This window comes from Orbicella franksi, chromosome 6 (assembly GCF_964199315.1).
Source record: "Orbicella franksi chromosome 6, jaOrbFran1.1, whole genome shotgun sequence".
Classification (NCBI taxonomy): Eukaryota; Metazoa; Cnidaria; class Anthozoa; order Scleractinia; family Merulinidae; genus Orbicella; species Orbicella franksi.
The window spans coordinates 15,870,067-15,891,521 of NC_138150.1; the positions used below are offsets into that span (position 1 = coordinate 15,870,067).

At 38.9% G+C, this 21,455-nt stretch overlaps 4 protein-coding genes across 4 annotated transcripts; 2 read left to right on the plus strand and 2 right to left on the minus strand.

Moving 5' to 3' along the window:
- Positions 1-4,810: 4,810 nt before the first annotated feature.
- Positions 4,811-8,864, plus strand: LOC145491064 (protein ecdysoneless homolog). The gene is made up of 3 exons (XM_081470209.1): positions 4,811-4,980; positions 5,664-5,773; positions 7,874-8,864. The coding sequence occupies exons 2-3, from the start codon at positions 5,705-5,707 to the stop codon at positions 8,096-8,098; spliced, it is 294 nt and encodes a 97-aa protein (XP_081326335.1). The 5' UTR covers positions 4,811-4,980; positions 5,664-5,704; the 3' UTR covers positions 8,099-8,864.
- Positions 8,865-10,073: 1,209 nt separating this feature from the next.
- LOC145490476 (uncharacterized) lies at positions 10,074-10,655 on the plus strand. The gene has a single exon (XM_081469590.1). The coding sequence runs from the start codon at positions 10,074-10,076 to the stop codon at positions 10,653-10,655; it is 582 nt and encodes a 193-aa protein (XP_081325716.1).
- Positions 10,656-14,181: 3,526 nt separating this feature from the next.
- On the minus strand, positions 14,182-15,432 carry LOC145491045 (uncharacterized). The gene has a single exon (XM_081470185.1). It carries the CDS (start codon positions 14,799-14,801, stop codon positions 14,184-14,186), a length of 618 nt encoding a protein of 205 aa, XP_081326311.1. The 5' UTR covers positions 14,802-15,432; the 3' UTR covers positions 14,182-14,183.
- Positions 15,433-15,833: 401 nt separating this feature from the next.
- On the minus strand, positions 15,834-21,455 carry LOC145489390 (uncharacterized). The gene is made up of 5 exons (XM_081468354.1): positions 21,289-21,455; positions 20,309-20,526; positions 19,616-19,842; positions 18,350-18,411; positions 15,834-17,851 (listed from the first exon to the last, which is right to left on the minus strand). The coding sequence occupies exons 1-5, from the start codon at positions 21,343-21,345 to the stop codon at positions 17,684-17,686; spliced, it is 732 nt and encodes a 243-aa protein (XP_081324480.1). The 5' UTR covers positions 21,346-21,455; the 3' UTR covers positions 15,834-17,683.

Here is a 21,455-nt window from a genome sequence, read left to right on the forward strand (position 1 = left end):
TTATCTCCCATCTCCCGCCTGACACATATATGCCTATCGGCTCTAGGTTCGGGGAGGAAAGTGGACCGGACTTGTGAGAGCGGTGGAAATCGAGCCTCATCGGTTCGAGAGTAAAATAAGTGTTCCCAATATAAGCCCCTCCCTTTGGTCATCGCTTCACACATCAACACTCCCCGGGTATTTGACTAGTTGATGTGTCTTGAGGGTTGGGAATTTGACGTCGGTGGTTGTTATTAGGAGGGGTCACGGGAAATTTGAAAACGTTGCTGAAGTTAGGAAACCTCAAGAGACCACACCGTCCTTATAACGTTGTGGCTTATAAAGAAAGATCCTCAAAAGCTTTGTATAACCTTTGAGTATATAATTTTGCTTGTGAAAATTTAATCACGTTTATATTTTAATAATATAGAACCAATACCTGCGACTTTGTGGAAGTAGCAAACGCGTGTTTCAGGGCGATTTCTCTTTTATTTTCCTTTACCAGAGTACATTACTATCCATTTCTCATTTCTGTTATGAATATCCCGGGGGTAGGGGCTCTTGAATACCACTGTGGCCCTGCGGATGGGAATTTGACCAACCAAAAATTCAAAATATCACATACCCCGGGAGAGAAGGGGAATATTTAAGTCTCGAATCGAGCACGACTTATTACCATAATCAAGTTGTTCACGTTGCGGTACACTTCTAATTGTAGAATGTTAATGAATTGTTTAAAGTCAATTAAAAGTGTCTGTCATTCCATGTTCTCAAATTGACGTCTTTCTTTTTACTCAGGAAACCTCGGTAGACCTGGATTCGGTGACACGCAGTTTGAACTCATTCGTAGACAAAGTTTCCAGTTACGAGGGAGTAGAATTCCCACGGTAAACGGATTGTTTCATCATTTTCTCTTATACCTGTTGCCTTCCTCTCCTTCAGCAATGTTCAGTTTGTCATGGACCTCGCAGCGTTCAAAAGAGGTGCTTGTGTAGCTCTTTGAAAACTTTTCATTTGTCGCCAATTTATGAAATCTTGAAGAATCTGAAGAAAATCATTAAAGTGCACCTAACCCCAAAATTTTTTTTTCGCTAAAACAAATCTAGACTTTATTTGAAGCATTTGGGCGAAGAAATTTTTGAATTTGGTTGAATCCTCAATTTTCTATGCCCTTTCAAAGTCGCGATTAAGTGTTTCACGACCGCGTTTTAGGGAGTCTGGGGCGGCGGTACCTGATGACGTCTACCCAGGAACCAAACACAATAGCGCCTCAGTCAACTCTCTGTATTTGCTCGAGAAAATAGAACGCAAAACTAATCGTTCCGATGTATTTTGGGACTAAAACGTCCAAGTTTTGTCTCAGAATCATTTCTTTTTCGTCACTGGAGTCAGAGTTAAGTTTCGATTCGGAAGGCTCCGAAATAAACTTCGATCGAGCACGTTCGACAACTGTGAACTCACTGCTTAGAGCTTTGAGAGCAATTTACAATATTTCAAGCGACGACGGGGAAGACGTCTTTGCGGACGAGCTGCTTGTATATTAGGAATGGAAAGCTAGATACGAAGTGGAGGAGCAGGCAAACGAAAAGCAGGAAAGAAAACTCAAGGACTGCTTTGGATGGTAATTTCGTCAACTAAACATAAGATTCCCATGCGTGTTTATAGCCCGTTTACATTTGTCCTTACCGAGAATGTATTTTGTCAAGGTTCTGTTAAATCCAGTTTGTGTTTTACTTTCAGTTGAATGCTTCATGTTTATAAGAGCGACGTACGTGTTGCAGTTTTCGAGATTTGATGACCTCCAAAACATTGGCTTCGATCGATTGAAAATCGTATTTTTTTGGACCTGTATTTTTGAAGCTGCGGGAAGCAAGGCGGAAGGAAACATTTCATATAATTACCGATTTCACATTGTCACACGTTTTAAGTCGTAACTCCAAATAACCAATGTAAATTGTTCTCAAAGTTTGCAGTGAAATTCGTCGGATAAGCGAAAAGGATGTGTTCCCTAAGCGGTCCGCAGATAATGTTACGTGGTCATATTTTCGACGCTATTGCACAGAATCTTTGTCGCACTGCTGATTTCCACACCTTCGAAAAACTCTGTGAGTCTAACAATTTTGTTATCATGTAATTCTAGAGGATTAATCTTCGACTTTCATCTAAATCGAAAGAGAAATAAGTGTTGGTTAGCGGCGTACAGTTGCGATCTATTTACATATCAGTATAACGCTTCTTGATCATGACCGGATCACACAACTTTGCCGGTTATGTTATAAATACTGCGGGATTGGAAGATATAGGTTGTAGGTAGTATTTCTACAAATTGCTGGTTAGCTTTAATTAGAAAATGTATGAAAATAGCGTTCGAAAGTCTGCGGAACAAATTCCAGTGAGAGTTCTTCAATGGTTCTCACAGATTCAGTTCGCTTGTTTCGGTTCCACAAAATCAACCATCGTTTACGTCTTTATTGACCCATTAGCCGATCATCGTCAGTAAATTGTACAGTATATCTTTCTTTAAATCTGGAATATTGCTGCAACAGCCGATAGCACCTCTGGAAGGCGTTTCTGCGCACTTTTCGAATGTGTATTGCACCATCCTGAAGGAAATGAGAGGAAATGAGATATCCAACCTTCCTGGGTAGACGTCACAAGAGCCGCTGGACCCATTCTCCTCAAACTCGGTCGTGAAACAAAATGGCGGTGTTTTGGAGCTATTTTCGAGATTTCGTCGTGGCACAGAAAATCGAGGATTTAACGGAATTCAAAAAGTTTTTCGCAGAACTATTTCAAATAATAAGTAGATTCGTTCTAGCGAAAAAAAAATTTTGGGGTTAGGTGCACTTTAAGCGCGGTGGCCTCATGATTAATGCGCTGGACCTGGGTTTGAGCCCTGGCCGGGGACATTGTGTTGTGTTCTTGCATTGGGCAAGACGCTTTACTCTCACAGTGCCTCTCTCCACCCCAGGAATGTGACTGGATAGCGGCGAATTGTTTGAAGGACTAGCGTCTCCTTCGTGGGGAGTGGAGATATTGTAAGTTCGGAAACGTGACATGAGCTCATGTCACGCTCAAGTCACCCTCACCCTCGAGCGTGACATGAACGCGTGCCTGATATTATTGGGTGTTTTATTTCAGGGATTGTCAAGATGAAGAGGTTCATTTTGATGCCGACTCTTTTATGGACACCGTGGGAAGCCTGTTAGGTGAGGCACATTGATACATTACATACAAGCCGACGAAACAATCATGATTGGAGGGTCCCCAATAGGTTTGGCGGGATGCGGGATTTGGCTCTTTTTCGCCTTGATATTTGGGATTTGAGCTGAAAACAGGGGCGAGAAGCGGGAATTGCAATTACGGGCGGGAGCGGGATTTCGTGTTTTTATGGGGTTGGGATGCGGGATTCGCAAGCGGAAAAGCGCGGGATACAGGATTTCAATTCTTACGTGATCTCATAAATTGTTATTGACCAGTGTCCCCCGATCCTTTCTAGTTTTTCTAGTCTTTCGACCTTTTCCAGAGCGCTTGGTTTGTTTTGGCCAAGATGGCCACACCGAATGGCCGCGATTGTGATTTACTGAACGTTACGAATTGCGTCACCACATATTATGAAAAGGAATGCCTTCATTCGGAAAACAAAGTTCTGAGGCTAGATTTCAAGGAAAGTGAAGACGCTGAAAGCTTTGAAAGAGATTGTTCAGTTTGTTTACGGGCCCGGCCGGCTCTTGAATATAGGAGTGAACAATCTTTTTCTTTCACTGCTACGTCAACAAAAGTAAACGAAACAGGCTTAATATAGGAGATAGAGAGACAGTCCTTTCAAACCTTTATGCTTGAAAGGGGAGATTATAAGAAGGCGAACAAAAAGGCGGAAATATGTTGTCACAAAATGTCACCCGCCAAAAGCGCGCGAAATGTTGCGGACGCCAGAAAACAGCTAACAGCTGATTGGCCAAGATCAAAAGCTGACGTCGTTTCTATACCAAGCAGTAAGTCTTTGAAACGAAACACCATTCGATTCAACAATTTTCGAATTTCTCTTTTTTAGAATTTTCATTACGCACTTCATGGCACCATTTAAAACCAATCGTACTCTATAATCACTTGCTGAAAGAGAAGTGGAATTGTCCCCAGTTTTCAACAAGGTTACCTTGCTAGACATCAAGAGTAAGAAGTGTGTAAACATTCAGGTTGAACTCACAATAAATTTTACTCTTTGTTCGATGCAGCTGAGTAAGTCGATGCCGCACTGTATTTGTAAGTTACAAAGGTTCCCGTTTCTAACATCTGGTAGTCGCCATGATGTAATGATTAAAGGAGCTACTTCACGGTTTGCGCATCTTGCAAAGTTTAGCTTAAATTTTTCAAGTTCATCGTTTCCTGTATCCGTGTCAATCTTCTCCATCTTTAACCATCCTTGTTCCTTAATGGTTTATTATTACTTCTTTGGTGCTTTTCTATCTTAGTAAACTACTATTTGAGGTTTCCGTCAATTTAAAGGCAATTTTGCACGTGGCCAGAAGAAGACTCAGCTTCTTTAATGGACTGAACTCCGGAACAAGATGTCCAGTTTCAAACGCTGGCCGCTGTGTTACTCCGTCAGTGCCTCACTCCACCCAGGTGTTAAAATCTCTTTGAGCCGGCTGCAAAGCTCTGACTCGCTTCACACTACAGAAACCTAACTTTTGCTACCGTAAATCGAATTCTATTGAGTGCGACCACTGCCTGGTATTTCTCCCTATGAAAAATGACAGGAACGTCGTTACACGTTTTTTGTTTTTTGTTTTTTTTTTGGCTTCTTGCTCGAGAATCTAGGAGAAAACAAAATATAGTTGTTTGAAGTCTACATGTTTGTATAAGCAATTTGTTAAAGACAACTGTTCAAATCTTTCACTCTCAGGACGTGGAATCCATTAGCGTGACGATGCCAGCGAGTCTGATAGTGACGATGAAGATATGGAGACTTACTCAGGAGAGGAGAATGAAATGAACAAGGTTAGTATCATGAGCATCAAAATTCTTCTTACTTTTCTACAATTTTAGTTTTTTCCTAAGAAGAATTTGGTGTTTTATCATATCGTATCTTTAATTGGAGAGCCTGAGACCATGAGCTTTCTCAATCTCATGGTCTACTCTGGCATTTGCTATTGCACAAGTGTAGGTAAGTTAGGAAATTATTATGGTTAGGTAGATAAACGCGGATGCAATCCGAAAGCGACCCCGCGTGAATTGAGAGCTAGTGGCTATAGTAATTAAAGTAGAGAGTTTGTGCTTACGCGCAATTCGTCAGATTAATTCATTCCAGTCGCGCCGGAAATGCTTACAAACGCGGAAGATTTTGACAAGGTGAACACATTAACCGGACCAGGAACAAATACGGCCTGTTTCTCAACGTACCCTTACTTGAAATGTGTCTTGAACATTGAATGCGAATAACAGCAACTCTCCTGTACATTCAGAACAGTTTTTGTTTGATTGTTAGTTTGTTTTGATGTTTCTTTTCCCTACCCAACGCGCTTTTAATTACTGTATAAATATGTGCGATCAAATAACATCTCAGATGTAAATAAGTTACTTCTTATTCGTATACCTACCTTTTCTGACTTAAATAGCGATTTTTGTAAGCAGGTTTTCAGCTAACTCGATTGAAGTAAAAAGTGATCTTTCACTGTTGTTAGGGGTTAAAGCAAGTACTTCGTCAAGAGGCAACGAAAAAGAAATGAAGTCGTACATGGATCAAATGAATGAGGAATTAGCGCAGACATCTATAGGAGAGAGTTTTGGAAAGGTAAATATGTTTTTAATCTCAAGTATTGCTGTTCTTCTGTCTTGTGGACGCGTGAAGCTGACAACTACAGCCGACCCTTACGGAGGCAAACTGTGCAATAAACCTATCAAAACTCGAGGCAAGAACGTGTAGCCGGAGCTGTAGCCAGTGTAAAGCGCGGTAAATGTTGCGCTCGCCAGAACTTGATTAGAATTGGTTTGCATCTGATTGGCAATACTTTAATGTCCACATTACGCCGGAGGAATTTGAAAACGCGACAATCACTGGTCATTTTGGATTTGTGTTTGAGGAAAACTCGGCCAGAGAAATCACGTGATCATCGTGACGCCATCGTTTTCGAAAAGCTGTGTTTTCAATGTTTTCCATCCACACGAAAACGAAAAGCCGGCGTTTTCAAATACCTCCGATTCGTAGAGCGTTTTGGAAAAGCTCCGTTTTCGTGACGGATTGGTGTGGACAGTAGGCCTAACCATATAAATAAAGATGCGTTTTCAAATTTCTCTGGCGTAGTGTGGACGCTGCGTGAGATGAGCAAAACAGTACATTTTTAGCTCCTTACGAAAGTTAGTGAAAAAAAGGAAGAAATCCGAATAAGAATTGAACAAGTGATTTCTATCATACAGGGCCGGTATGTGCTCAGCTGGTTGAAGGGTTTGGCCACACGTAGGGGCCAAACCACCCCCCAAATGTTTCGTCAGTTCTTGGGTATTTCACATTATTTCGCATTATTTCGCAAGTATTGACTCTTTCTACACCAAACTTGGCAGATGATCAGGTGACCTATTACCAATTATATTTACGTAAAAAATGTCAGTAAATGTCAAAGTTGTGACGTCACAGTGTTGACGTCATGTTTTTTGCCACTTTTGAAGTTTTTGATATGCATATTTTTTACAATGTGCTCGAAAGAGCACATCAAGGGGAGTTGAAACCAGAAAAAATTTTGTCCATATCATAAAAATTGAATGAAATATGGCATTTTTAAATATGAAAAATAACTCTGCAAAATATGGGGTCCCCCCCTTGAGAAAAATCCCCAAATTGGAGCCGTAATTTTGTTCCAGCAAATGCAGCTATGTTTCACATGTGATGTGCCGGATGACTAAAGCAAAAATAAAGAAGAAAATCGAGATAAAAAATTATCCCTCTAGTGTTATTGCGTTAAAATTAGTTTTGTTACGTCATAACCTGTGACGTCACCCGTTTTTTTACTTTTAATACCAACCTAACAAAGCCGAAAATCAAATTTCTAAAACCATACGATTTTTGACAACATTAAGCTTTCTATTTTTCTAGATTATTAGCCTTCTTAGAATAAAACTGAAAAAAATAAACCAGAGAGACTGACTTAAGAAGGACAGTATGGTTAAGCAAATTCCGGGGGGGACAACAAAAAATATTTAATTTACCATATCTCAAAAAATAATCATCATAGCAAAAAACGGTTTTCAGCATTTTACTCCTCAAGTCAGGGCTTTCCAATGACATAATCTTTACATCAGATTTTACAAAAAATTATAGCACGTTTTGGTGACGTCATCAATTATGACGTCATAATCTGACATTTTGTCACGAATTCCAAATTAAAATAAACTGGAGAGCAAAGAAAGCTCATCTGCCAAACTCGGTTTACAAATATATAAACCAAGCAAATATAGCCTTCATGAAACATTAGGGGGGTGGTTTGGCCCCTACGTGCACTGGAAGTGGTTGGCAAATGTCAGTGAAAGGATGGAAAAGAGGAGTGTTTGTCAGTGACCCTAGCGGCTTGATATTAACTCAGTTTGTTGATCATCACAACAGTATTGAAAAGTTCGCGTGGTTTTGAATCCCGTTTGAATCCCGTTTGTATTCCGTAACTAAGTTACCTTAGACCGTGAATAACATTTTCGTTTCAGAACGTTCTTATAGCTGACGAAAAAAATTTTTTTTTTTTTTTTAAGTTCACCGTACACAGTATAAGATGTCGATAAACTAGATTGGCTAGCAATACCGCTTTCATCACTGCATCATTGAAAATTCATGTTGCAAATTCTGTAAAACATTTTTCCTGCTATAGTTGGCCCAGTTAAGTATTCGCTCTGTTTTGTTGTACTTTAGAGAGGGAACCTACCTCAACGAACTGGCCACACCCAAAACAACCTGACAAGTGAATGTCAAGAGGATTCTGCAGAGGATACTCCAGTTGATGTAGACTTCAATCTTGTGAAAAATATCCTGGAATCATTCTCTACACAGCAAGGACTCGCGGGACCCGCGTCAAATATCCTGAATTCTATGGGAGTGTGGTTGCCGCCTAACACAGACCTAACGGATTCAACTTAGCTAAAGGCCAGAACCAGGATTGATTTACCGAAATTATGTTCTCGGTTTGCTATTGAATGCGGACGAGAACGCGGGCTCAAAGCGAAAAGCAAAAACAATAATAACTCGTATGGCTATGTAGCCAGGTGACGTAGGTGACAAGAACAAAATCGAAAAGCCCCGGGAAATCGAGACATGCGATACACTTTCAGTTGATGCAGCTCTAGGCGAGTCGGGATAAAAGGAGATGTCTTACATGACCGCTGTGGTACCCATGTTCCCACGGATTGCAGATTCCATGTTGCCGTGCGTCTGAATTGATCACAGATGACGTCAAAAAATGTGGTTAGAACAAAAAAGTGGCACACAAGGCGGTATCCGAGTGTGTCACTGATGTTCCTACCACATTTTGACATCATCTGTAATCAATTTCTGAACAGACACACGGCAACATGTATTTGTTAATGACGTCATTTATACGTCTGTCCTGCAATTGATCATTAGCAAGAACCAATCAAAATGCGAGAATAATTCGACTTATTAAGCATCTTGTTCTACGGCAAACGGGAAACGCCAGACTGTTGTTGACTCTCCATGTTTACTTTCGCTTGAATTATCAATAAATCCATCCAAAAACAAACTGCTTACATGAGTTACTACAAACTACTCACTTGATGTACAAGTGCAAATGGAAGACGACAAAAAATAAGTCCGCTCTGAATTTTGACATTGGTTGCTACGTTTTTAAGCCAAACCACGGCTGCACTGGTACTGTAGACTGTACTTTTAAAAAAGTATCGTTAAAGTTCGAAATGAAGTCGATTAAAAATGATATTCATTCATAACGTGAATGTTTTCCCGGTGATAGCTCAACGAGGCAGCGAAAACGTTTTTCACTACCTCACGCTATTTCCATATTTTGCGGAGAACCCGTTATCTCAAGCATTCTTCTCCCATACAGCTTTTTCATGATAGAGCATAAAACTACATATAAGAGCCCTGGATCTAATTCCCTGCGTTATTCCCTGCCATCGCTGTGAAAAATCTGCAAGAGAATCTCACCATTTGATCACGTGATCAACTCTCACCATTTGATCACGCAACGTGACAACATCCACGCGAGAACCCCCGACACGTGCGTGGATCCGCGCGGATATATGTCGTCAGGATGGCGCAATTTGTTCTAAAAATAGAAAAATTGTCCCATATCATAGGTACGCGCGGATCCTAAGACTTATGGTCTCCGTCCCCGATTAAGGCTCCTAGTTGAAAATGTTCCTCAAATACGTATTCACTTTTTTTTCCCATATTGCGGTGAATTTCTCCGAAACACATCCAAATTGTTCTTGTACATATTTCATGTCTGCACCTTCAGGAGTTAAGATTCATTTAGACGAATGCTGATGCAACGAGATCTCCAACGAGCCAAGTCTCGGTCATTTTGAGGTACCTGACCAACGTCACAAACGAACAAATGCCGGAAAACAAAGTTTTCAGTCTCTTCGCTTGGGAAAAGAAATTCAAGAAGGCAAATACCTATTAGACTGAGCTATATTCTGAGACTATAATTGGTTTCCACATCCCTACCTTTGGATTATTTTGATTTATTCCAAGCTTTACATTTCCTGGTTTGAATACACCCTTCACTTTCCCTTTCCCATGTCACGATCTCATATCCTGTGTGAGTTCTAATTTTTTTTCTTTTCTTTTCTTTTTATTGATTTTCTTTTAGGAAGATGTTTTGTTATCCAAATTTCCTTACTTCAGATGATAAATACACCGTCGTGACACCTCTTCCCGTCCTATTTACTTTGTTAGTAATTGACAGTATTTACTTTGCATATCTTTTATCTGTTTACTTTCACCGATGCGGTTAAATATTAAAAAAAAAAAGAAAACATAAATTTATATTTCACAGCAGACAGCAAGGAGTATCATATTCCATAAAATTAGCGTTGGATGTGACCTTTACCAAATATCCATAGCGTTCTGAAACATGGAAAAATTTTCAAGAATGTGCGTGATTTTTGTGCTCTTTATTGTTACAATCGCCTATGGCGGAGAGGTAACGAAGATTACCGCGACTGAAAACTACTGTCCGTATTTCAAAAATCGAGCTCCGACACCTCAACCAAGCCTCAAAAACTGTACCTGGTACAGAGAAAACGCTTGCTGTCTTCAAACCGAACTAGACCTTATATTTCCGCAAGTTCTTCCACCGCTCGGAGCGAGCGACAAATGTTTGCGATATACGAATTTCCTCATGTGCTACGTCTGTGCACCAGACCAGAATTTATTCTACAATGACGAGAGATTGACCGTGTGCGAGGCTTTTTGTGACAAATGGTTCGCCGCCTGCGATGACGCAAAACTCAAGGGAATGAAGATCAAAGGATTGTTCAAATCTGGAAAAGAGTTTTGTCAAGCGAGGAAATTTTCCGTCGGCGACACGACTGACTCTAATTGCTTTAGTTACGACAAGAAAATTGAGAGTTCAACTCTGGTGAATGTCCCAGCGTTGCGTGTTTTATGGTTTGCTGCAATTGCTGTTGTCCTGTATCTGAATGAAAGTTTATAAAGCACAGGATGAAAAGTAAGGTAAGCTTTATCTCTCTTCTAGAAATATTGATACTACTTATGCTGGATCTGGAAAATAGATCGAAACATGTTTATTTAAACTAGGAAAAATCTTTTAATCGTGTTTATGTAATTTATTGTTTTTCGTCTTGAGACTTTTTATTCTTCTAAGTGTGTGGCTGGTCAAATAGGTAATCCTGTTTTTAAAAGCCAATAGACCATTTTTACAGTTGTCTGCTTAGTGACCTGGCCTTTGAATGGCAGCGAGGCTGGAGGTGACCTTGTTTGATACAGACCTTACTGCATTTGTTGTGTAAATCAAGTTGTTCTTATGCTAATTAGTTGGCATTTACAAGAGAAAAGCAGAGAGGTCTGTATCAAAGCAAGGTCACCTCCAGCCTCGCTTGCATTCATGGCCAGGTAGCCAAGTACGCAACTGTAAAATGGCCTATTGATTTGGGTTTTTAATATGCAATTAGTGGGGTGGCGGGGAGGGGGGGTGGGTTGTGCAGTACTGTTATAAGGGAACAGTAGTGATCAATAGAGCCATCAAAAGCAGTTGAGATGGCCCATCATCCAGTGGAATAGAAACTTTGGCAAGGATTGTAATGGAAGTAAGAGAATAAAATCCTACAAACTGTGCAATAATTAGGCTGTTTTTTCTACACTCTTATATTAACTCATCGTCCAGAGAACCACGATAGCCTGTTGTTGGGTTAGTTTGTAGAAGGCATGTGGCTATGGGCTATAAAGTAACTAATTTCCTACCACTCTATTTTTTACCCTTCAGTCTATCTTGGGAACTGTTCTGAAAATCATGGTGACAAGACAGGACAACAGTCATTCTAACTTTGCCTTTGAATCTTGTCAAGTATAAACCCATTGGTGAGAGGAATTAAATGTAAAATTCTGTATTTAAAATATTGCTGATGATGATTTGCTTGCGATCAGAATGTTGATGTGTTTGCCGGCCTGTATAATAAAATCCATAATTTAGTTATTTTTAGATGTGACAAAATGTTTGAAGCTGAGTCAGTGTTGTGAAAATGAATATAAAGTACCAAGGTTGTTATTGTTTCTGTGGTCAATTTTCAGGATGTTCAAAGATGTGATGAATTAATGCAACATTTAATGGGAAATTCAAAATATTTTCACCTGACAATAAAACTTTGCTGTGTAACTTGTTAAAATTTGTGGAAATCTGATACAGTCAGACTCCTTTGAATAAGTGTCAATAAATATTTTGGACAAAAGAGAAAAACTCCTCAATCAGCAGAGTGTATGTGAAGATAAATAAAATAGATCACTTGACAAAAGGTAAAATCTTGGTCCCAATTTGCTGGTGTTCGAGATACCCTTTTGATATAAGTCTGATAACTAAAAATAAGATTCTACGACATTGCCTGTCCAATATTTGGGCTAAATGTGAAGATTGACTTGAATGAAAAGATTTAGTTCTGGACCAGGAAGCCTAATTTATTTGAGATCATTAGTGCTTTCAGAAAGAAAGTTTGTTTTACCTAGTAACATCTCTTAAATGTGTGTCAGGCAATCAAAAGATCAGAGAGAATAAGATTTACTGTGGACAGAAAGGGAAAATTGCATTTCACTAAGTGATCACAATAATAATAGATTAATTAAGGAAATCGAACTATCAGCTTACACAGTCTAAGGGCCTGTTTACAAGGAGGGAGGGTTACCCTAGCAAGCGGGTTAACCCTACCTGGAAGGCAAAAGATAGCCCGGGTTTGCAAGTCAAATTTCACAGGTAGGGTAACCCTACAACCGGGGACAACTTAATGCGCAGTTACACTCAAAGGGTCTGGAAACAATAGAAAGTTAACCTGGGTGGGCGGGTTAACCCTACGTGGAGTGTTTACAAGGGAAAACGTTAACCCGCCTGCCAGGGTAACCCTAGCACACAGATAGGGTAACCTGCCTACCTGGTAATCCTAGCTGCCTTGTAAACACGACGAAGAAAAAAAGAGGAAATGTTTGAGTGCTAGGGTAACCCGCTTGCTAGGGTAACCCTCAAACAGGCCCCAACAAGTCATTTGCACGCTGTTTAATTTCTTCATAAAACTGTGACTTTTTTATGACAAAAAAAATGTACCCATACTATCATACTATCACACATTGCTGGGATTATTCATGCATATCTCTGCTCAGCATGACATTTTACCTTCCACAATGAAAGTAATAAATGAATTCATACACTTCCAATTATTTGCTTCCCTGCAACATAGCAAAACTCAACAATAATCCCCACGATAATATTACCAGATACACCCAGACAATATTTTTAAAACATTGTTATTAATGATAGCAACAATAACAACCAATGATTTTGCAAAGAATAAAGTTTGCCGATCATCAGAGCCAACATGATGTCTTTAGGTGCTTTAATAGAATTGCTATATACATTCCTTGTGAAATGTGACACTTATTATTAGCATCCCTGATGCCTTGGATAATATTTAGTTTCTTTCAGTCTTAAAGTTCTAATAAACCATGGAATGACCATTTGCACATCCATTTGCACATCCATATTTTGCAAACATAATAACATTTGTTAAACAAATTCTGTGATACAGATTATGGTAGCATCTGTATTTTGTACTCAGGTGCCATCACCTTTGGAAAGGGAAAAGCTAGACAAAGGATCAAATGGCTGACGAATAAAATAATTATTGTTATAGATGATGACAGCAGTTTTTTAAACGACAATGTCATCTGTCTTAATTAAAATAACCTTGTTTACATGCAAAAACATCTGTTCGTAATAATTATATGAAGTTCGAGACACTTAGCCAATGCGTGCATGACATCTGACTAGCTAGAAATACTGAATAAAATGATAAATATTTTCAATTTTTGGTACAAAAGGGTTCATAGTTTAAAGCCGACTTTGCTGCAAATATCAAAACACGTTGTGTACTTAACTCATCCTGAGAATGAAATCTTATAATTTAGCCAATAAAACTTTCTTGTACTTCATTTCCTGTCTTTTTGTAATTTTAAAATTCACGGTTTTTCATAATTTGTACTTCATGATTTTGAGCGCACGGGGCTGGCCTGGTTTCATCACATTTTCCGCAGCGAAATGCACATTTCATTGCCAATAAAGTACATCATAATGCATGTCTCCGGAAATAATGAATAATTTTGAAATGAATATGAATAAAGTTGATATATTAGCATAACAGCGAACCTTTTATTTGTCTTTTCCTAAATGAAATGGCTTATAAAAGCTACTTGCTTGATGAAACCTTAGACGATTTTCTGCACCTCTCAAAATTGTTTCTTTCAGAAAAGAGATGTTCACAGAACTGAACATAACCAACCGTGTTTCCATTAAACTTTAACCTTTTTCAAAACTGATCGATGGAAAAATGTTGCGTCGTGGATTATTACATTGTACTTTCATAGTAAATGCACGTTGCATAAAATCTACAAACAGTTGGCGACATAAAGCTTGCTTCTCTAGTTCTTGTACCACGGGCAATTGTTATGTAGCGTGACGCAGTGATCAAAACAAAACATAGTACTTCGCGAAAATCGTAAACATTCCCAACACAGTTAACGACACCTTATTTACGGTTATTTGTTGGGACGTGCTTTTCGTTCCTGACTGAGAATCGAACGTGAAGCATCTCCCGTTAGCTTCTTTCTCAGTTTCGAAGCGGCGCGCTTTGCAGAATTCCTTGCCACTTTGGTACATATGTTTGATTTGTCTTCCCTTCAGAACAGCGTTCTTGCACGCGTTGTAGATTCGATCGCAGAATTCCTCACAAACAGTCAAAGTAAAGTCCTTGAAGAATGAGTTTTGATTCGGAGCACAAATGTAGCAATACAGGTAGTTCATGTATTGAGCACAATCGCTGCTCGCTCCGGCAAGTGGCGTTAATTGTCGGAACGCAAATTCGATTTCCTCGTCGTGACAACATGAACTCTCTTTATACCAGCTGCAATTTCTTAGATTTTCCTGCTTAGACGGACCACGATTCTTGAAATACGGACAGAACTGCACATCGTCGCGTGTGCTTTGAGTGTCATCGGCTCCAACAACAACACGCCAAATATCCAAACCACAACATGCCCAGAACAATAATAAAACAATCCATCGAGTCGCTGTGATTATCTCCATAGCACTCTTCTTGTCAAACTCCAGGTAGTTCGCATCCACGTTGCTGTTTGTTTATTCTAAAAGTGCGTGATCTGTCGAGATGTCTTGGCAGGACATCGCGTTTTTACGTACCAGGTGCAATTGTCGATGGGCGAAACTCACGGAGTTCGAAGATCACACCCTCCAGTCTCAGACACTCGCTTAGCGTGCACTCGTGACTTCTCAAGCTAATTTTCTAACCTACTTCGAGCATTTTCTAACCTCAAAGCCACTCCCGGAAACGTATTCGTTGACTTGCTGCCCTTGTCAATTCATCGTCGTTAGCTGGTGTAAGTTGAGTGGGACGATAATTGACATGTTTCGTTACCAGCCTCGGCAAATCACGAACGGGGAGACGGCCATTGAGTATGGATGGGGCTAGTTGAATCAATTTGCCTCAGTTTCCTTTCATCGATCTCCGGTAATTTTCTTTGAAGATTAATTTTTCAACTTTTATCACGTCTACAAAATTGCTTTCTTTTGCAAAATAACCTCTCTGACTCTTAAGTCTACTGCGGGCTGATACACCCCATTTTCACTGCTTAAAGGTTCGTCACGCAATCTTCGAAAATTGCGTGACGTGCTCAAAGTTATGCCAAAGGGACGTACCAATATTATGATAATAATAATAGTAATAATGGCATAATAATAATGGCATTTCGGGCAGTATATCCACAGGGTGGCTCTTCGCCTGCCCAATGCTAACTAAATTTACAATTAAAAAGATATCTAAGAATTTTAAGAATTTATATCTATATGTAAACGAGATAAAATTGTGTTTTAAGATATGCTAAAATAAATAAATGAATAAATAAATAATTAAAATTATGCCAGGTGTTCTAAAGCTCTCTTAAAAATAATGTTTTTGGTGTCTTTACAAAATTTAATATAGTCTTGGCAGCACCTCACGTTGCTGGGCAACGTGTTAAATAAACTTGCAGTCTGGTCCTGTAGAGTATTATTAATTAAAGATCTCTCTAACTGAATGCTGTTACTATGAGGGGTTGGGGGGTTGGGGGGAGGGGTTGGACAATTTCCAAACAAAAAAAAAACATTCCTGCATGCACACAGCAAACACTGCTGAAAAAAAAATTGTGTAAGGGGACTTAAGAAAGATCCAGCAAGTGCTTTCTTCTTAACCAGGTCCTGTGTTTTAATTAAAGAAAAAAATTCTTCCACACGCTATTGCCCACCAAGAAAACATGCACAAGGTGAGAAAAAAAATTTCATGCCCTAGAAAATTGCCCTTCCTGCCCATCAAAAAATAGTGGTCCAACCCTTAGACCAAAGATGCAAAAATTTGGCTCTACACAGAGATCTACTCCTGACTTATACTGCTGGTAAAAATGTGGAAATTATGACATTGATTTATCGTATATGTTTTATTTCTATTTAAGAAAAGGTCCACTTATTATTTACTTTACACACTGAAATTATGACATTGAGTAAATGCATCTCTTGACTAAAATTTATTGGAGAACTGACCAAAAAACAACCATAACCTTAATAAAAATTTATAATTTTATAGAATATTGATTTAGAATATTCTGTCAAATTTTCAGTGATAATTTTCATGAATCTGTTCTTGCAGAAAAACACATACTCAAAAGGGTCTTGTTTTTGTTTAAAACCCACCTCCACCCTAACCCCACTGGAAATTTTGAACCCAGAATTTCCAGTGGCCTTTGTGAGGCTAAAGTAAAAGTCTGTATATGAGCCAAGTGGCTCATCAGCTCATCACCAGTGCTTATCTCTGGTTTCTGTAGCATGAAGTGACTAGGAGTATTTCTACTCCCCCTGGATGGGATGCTTGCTACACCCAGTATTAAATTTGCCAGTACCCATTTATACACCTGGGTGCTTGCTAAAGAACACAATGTCCTTGGCCAGGGCTTGAACCCAGAACACTTGACCTGGTGTCGAGTGCATTGTAAGGGTGAGTAGGCATATTTGTTAAAAATACACAAATGTTCTCCGGGAACAAAAGTGTGCTAAGGGCAGGAAAACCTCTACAGAAAACCACTGGCCTTCCAGGTTGGGAATTGGGCGTGGGGCGAACAACCCACCCCATAAAAATTGATCTTGTTACGGAAATCGCAAAAAGTAGCCCTATGCCCCACTAGGGGCTATAAGGAATTATGATGATGATGATGATGATGATGATGATGATGATGATGATGATGATGATGATGATGATGATGATGATGACACACATGATCACCCTCTTTTCCTTTGAATTGGTTCCTTGGGTATAAATGATTCTTCAATGATTTTCTTTTTGCTCTGCTTATGCATTGGTTATTTTTTGTATCAGTAAGACTAAATAAATATTTATTTAAAGGCTGTGAGAGACCTTGGCAACGAGGTTGGTTTTTGTTCACAGTCGAGACAAAAATGAAGTGTCCTCTTACAAGACGTATGCGCATACGGAAAACATCAGTAACAGAGGCTCAACTTTGATACTATCTCAGTTCAGGTTGAAGAATATGTAATGTTAAAGGGTAGATAAGCTCTAAGCAGGACCACTCACACAAACCAGATTGATTTATCTGTTACATGCAAGCAGCTTTGTCTATTGTTCTTCCCTTTGAACATCATCATGATGGTTTAAAATGCTACTTGAAAAGAAACACGCCGAGTAAAAGATTATTGTTGTGTATTTTGTCAATCTGAAGTTTAAATACAGCTGACTATCTATGTAGCATGATTAATTACCACACTGTAAATCCTAACCTCAGGTGGTCATTCAAACTTGGAGGAAGATAACCTACATACTGTGCCACAATTAAAACATCCGCAGCATTTGAATGTGGTAGCCATCATTTGGTTCCAAGTTTCAGAATCATAAGTCAATGCTTTTTGATTCACTGGTTGCTTCTAGTTGTGTGTTTACTTGAGTTTTTAGTCTTGTTTTTCATTTTTCTCGCCTTATGAACAAGCTGTTGGCTTGTCTTCCTCCCATTAGCTTTCCTATTCATCACAATGCTACTTGATGCTTGCTGTAAAGTTTGAGGTGCTGAGTCATCCACACTCTAGATTGGCAAAAGAACTGTAATCAGAGACACGTGGGCATCAACTGAAGCAAACTTGCTTGTAATGCATGTGTTAGCCCATGAACAGGCTCCTGATGAGGACAAAAAAATTGGCTAGCAAAGCAAGCTGAAAGAGGCTACTCTCTGCTCACCCTGCTTGCTTGCTTTTTACATGCTATAACCCAACCGGAAGCCTGTTCACAGCCTGGCTATGTATGTATTCATTATCATAAGCAAAGGCTATATTGCTCTGAGTAGGAATAGGCCATGAACAGTCTCCCTTAAGTCGGGTATAGGGTGAAAAGAAATCAGTGAGCTGAGTGCATTCTGCAAGATTTTCTAACGGAGTCTGCGGTCAACTCGCTCCACTCACCGATTTTTTTTTACCTCACTTGACTAGGGAGCCCATTCACAGCCTAACAAAATAGGAAAATTTTGCAATTTGCATCTGATGAAGGAAAGAACTCAATTCAAGTGTTAAATCAACTCTTACCATACCTCAACATCAATTTCTGAATCTTCTGATATTTTCTCCACAATCTGAGGCATCAAACTTGCCTCTAAAAGCAGAGAAATGAGGCAATTAAAGATTAATTACACTGTATTCCTTTAGTGAGGGAATATTGATATAGAGCGGTTTTCGATTGAGTGTCGTAAAACCAAAAGCAAACCAATTACTTACCAATTAGACTACTCAGCCAATCTCAAACCGTAGTAAAACCAAAATCAAAACCAAAGTAATTGTCTAATTATTTTCGACACTCAAATGAAAGAACACTATTAAAGAACACTATGGTGCATGGATTAATTAAATGTAGGGTGAGCAATACTGTAATGGTTAGTGTGTTTACAGTCAAACCAAGAGAAGCGTACCCCTCAAGATTACATTAATGAATTGATTATTTGATTATTGAACCCGCTAGTCATTTCAAGAATGCAATAATGAATTGTTTGTTTGAATATTGGACTCACTAGTCATTTCAAAAATCAATATTAAATTGATTGTTTTGAACATTAAACCCATTAGCCGTCTTCTTGAAATGACTAGCGGGTCCAGCGGGCAATGAATGAACAAACAAGACAAAGGACTTTTCTGAAAGTCTAACTGTGCCCCAACCAAGTATTGTAAACAGTTATTATTACTAATCAGAAAGAAAAATTGCTATTTTGAGTGGGGATGAGCAAGATAAAAGAACCATATTGACCGACAGTCTATCACAATGCAGGGGACACTTAGAACAACAACAAAAATATTTAAAAGTTACAAGAGTGATAGACTTGTTTATCACAATTAAATACCAAGGCAGAAATTCCTCTAGGCATTATGTAGTGAGGACTGCAAACCATGTACACATTTTCTGCAATTAGCCAGAGTTGGAGCATGTTTCATATTTACATGTAGCAACGTTGTAAAAAAAAAAGTCGCTCTAAAGTCGAACTTAATCAAGTTTGGTTCGGCAGCATGAGTGCAGCGGCGTTTGGATCGGGCCTAAGGCACGGCACAACCATAATTTCAGCACCTCATTATAGGAGTTGTGCAAAGACCCAGTTACCTCAATGAGTTATTGTGTACTCAATTCCAGTATACTGCTGTATCTGAACACTAAGACTTTTAAGATGCTGGCAAAAATTCTGAAGATTCTTGAAGAACGTTCTTAGTGATATCCTCAGTTATCCTCAATATTCTGTTAATAATTTTTGTCAAAAATCTCTGCAAAGATCTTTTAAGATCCTTAAAAGATTTCCACCAGGGTTTGAAATTACCTTGCTCAGCCACTGTTGGGCTAGTTGTTGATGTCACCCTGTTACTAGAGGAGATTTCTGTAATTCCATCTGGTGGACTGGTTGGAATCTTCACCGATCCAGAGGTTTTCTTCACAATTTTCTTTCTCTTTCTTGATGAAGGTTGAGTAGAGTCATCCCTTGACTTCCTGTTACTTTGGTTGTTATATTGACTTGCATATCTTTTTGAGTTAGTTTCAGCTGATTGGCTGTAAATGGAAAAGACATCAAGACAATGATCACAAAAATTGCAGGCAACAACCATGCCCTATCTAGTACAATTTAAAAGAGCATCCTTTACAGAAAACTCTCAAAATTGAATTGAAAACAATGGAAATTTCATCCTGTGGAATTAAAAATACAGAAAACCAGTATAATGCAACGAGTCAGTGGAATGGTCTTCATTGTGTGGTTCTAGAAAATATCCATACCTCTCCTAAGGAGAGTTATTGGAAATTTTAAGAGAGAGAAGGAAGGTTCAAGGGCCAAAAGTGTTCAAAGATAGAATAAACCAAAACTTGAATTTCTGGGGGATGGGAACAGCAAGTCTAACAATGCAACCCTGCTATTCTTTATCCCACCACAAATGGTGCTAGTAAAATAGAAGTCCTATACTGTGGACCTACTACTCTACATGTAATACATATTTATATTAATTTATTCAAGATGTTCAACCTTAATGACTCAAGGAGGCTGACTTCTTTCTCGATAACAAATACAAGTCCTGTGTCAATCAGTGTCTCGTCTACTTTGTAACTCAGTGGTAGATCAAAGTGAAACTCATTTTGTAAGCCTGAGATTCTCAGCTGTGGCTGTTCAGGATATAATGAGTGAAACATGTCTTCTGTATGTTTCCTCAAAGTAACAAGTTCCCATTCTCTTTCAGCTAAGACCTGTAAGAACCACAAAATAAACATTTCATTTTGAAAAATTTCATCAAAGCTTAAATGACCCAACTTTGTGCAAAAAATCAGTGTTATAAATTATACTCCCTCATTTTTCACTGTGTGCCACGACTTTCTTTTAATCTCATAATATCTTCATTATGGATACAACTTGTTCTATTCTTAACTGTCTGACAGACTACACGTATATGAAAGATATGAGGTGCATTATTAAGTAAGGGGCTCTAATAAGAAAAGAAACCCAAAACAGCTAAAAATTAAGCAGTTGTATCAATAAGCATAAAGTTTGTGTTAACTTGAACAATCAGTGAAATCATTTCTCAACGAGCATTGGTGTTTTGCTGACGGTAAGTTCACAGAAATAATCGGTTTGTTCACTCTCTAGGGTAGTATTGCTAAAATGAGAGTCTGGAAGACTTTTTTAAAAAATGTAATCGAACTGGCCGTTAGCAAAACAACTCTTATACTGCTTATATCAGGCTGGCATTGATTATCATAAATAATTGCATCGGTTTTCTACAATGCCTATTTCAGGCCAAGTAAATGGCGCAGGTTTAACCCTTATGCATACCGATGAAAGAGAAAAGGGGACATAACTATTCCTAATCAAGTAACTCTATGAAGTCGATTAACGTAGGGAAAAGGATAAAAAATAAAACTGTTTTGTGACAGAACTAGGTTAGAAAATCACGAAGAAAAGATCATCAGTAAGCAGAAATGTACAGCCTGTACGTTGTGTGTTTAGATTACCAGAAATCGTTTATCTCTGGACGAACAAACCACATTAATCCGTAATTTCTTCGCCATATTTCACCCAACTCCGATTCTGACAAGTTGATCCTCCATCTTGAATTATGGTCAACTACCGCTGACAACGCAAATTTTATTGACTGCTCGCTATGCGTCTGCGCATATAT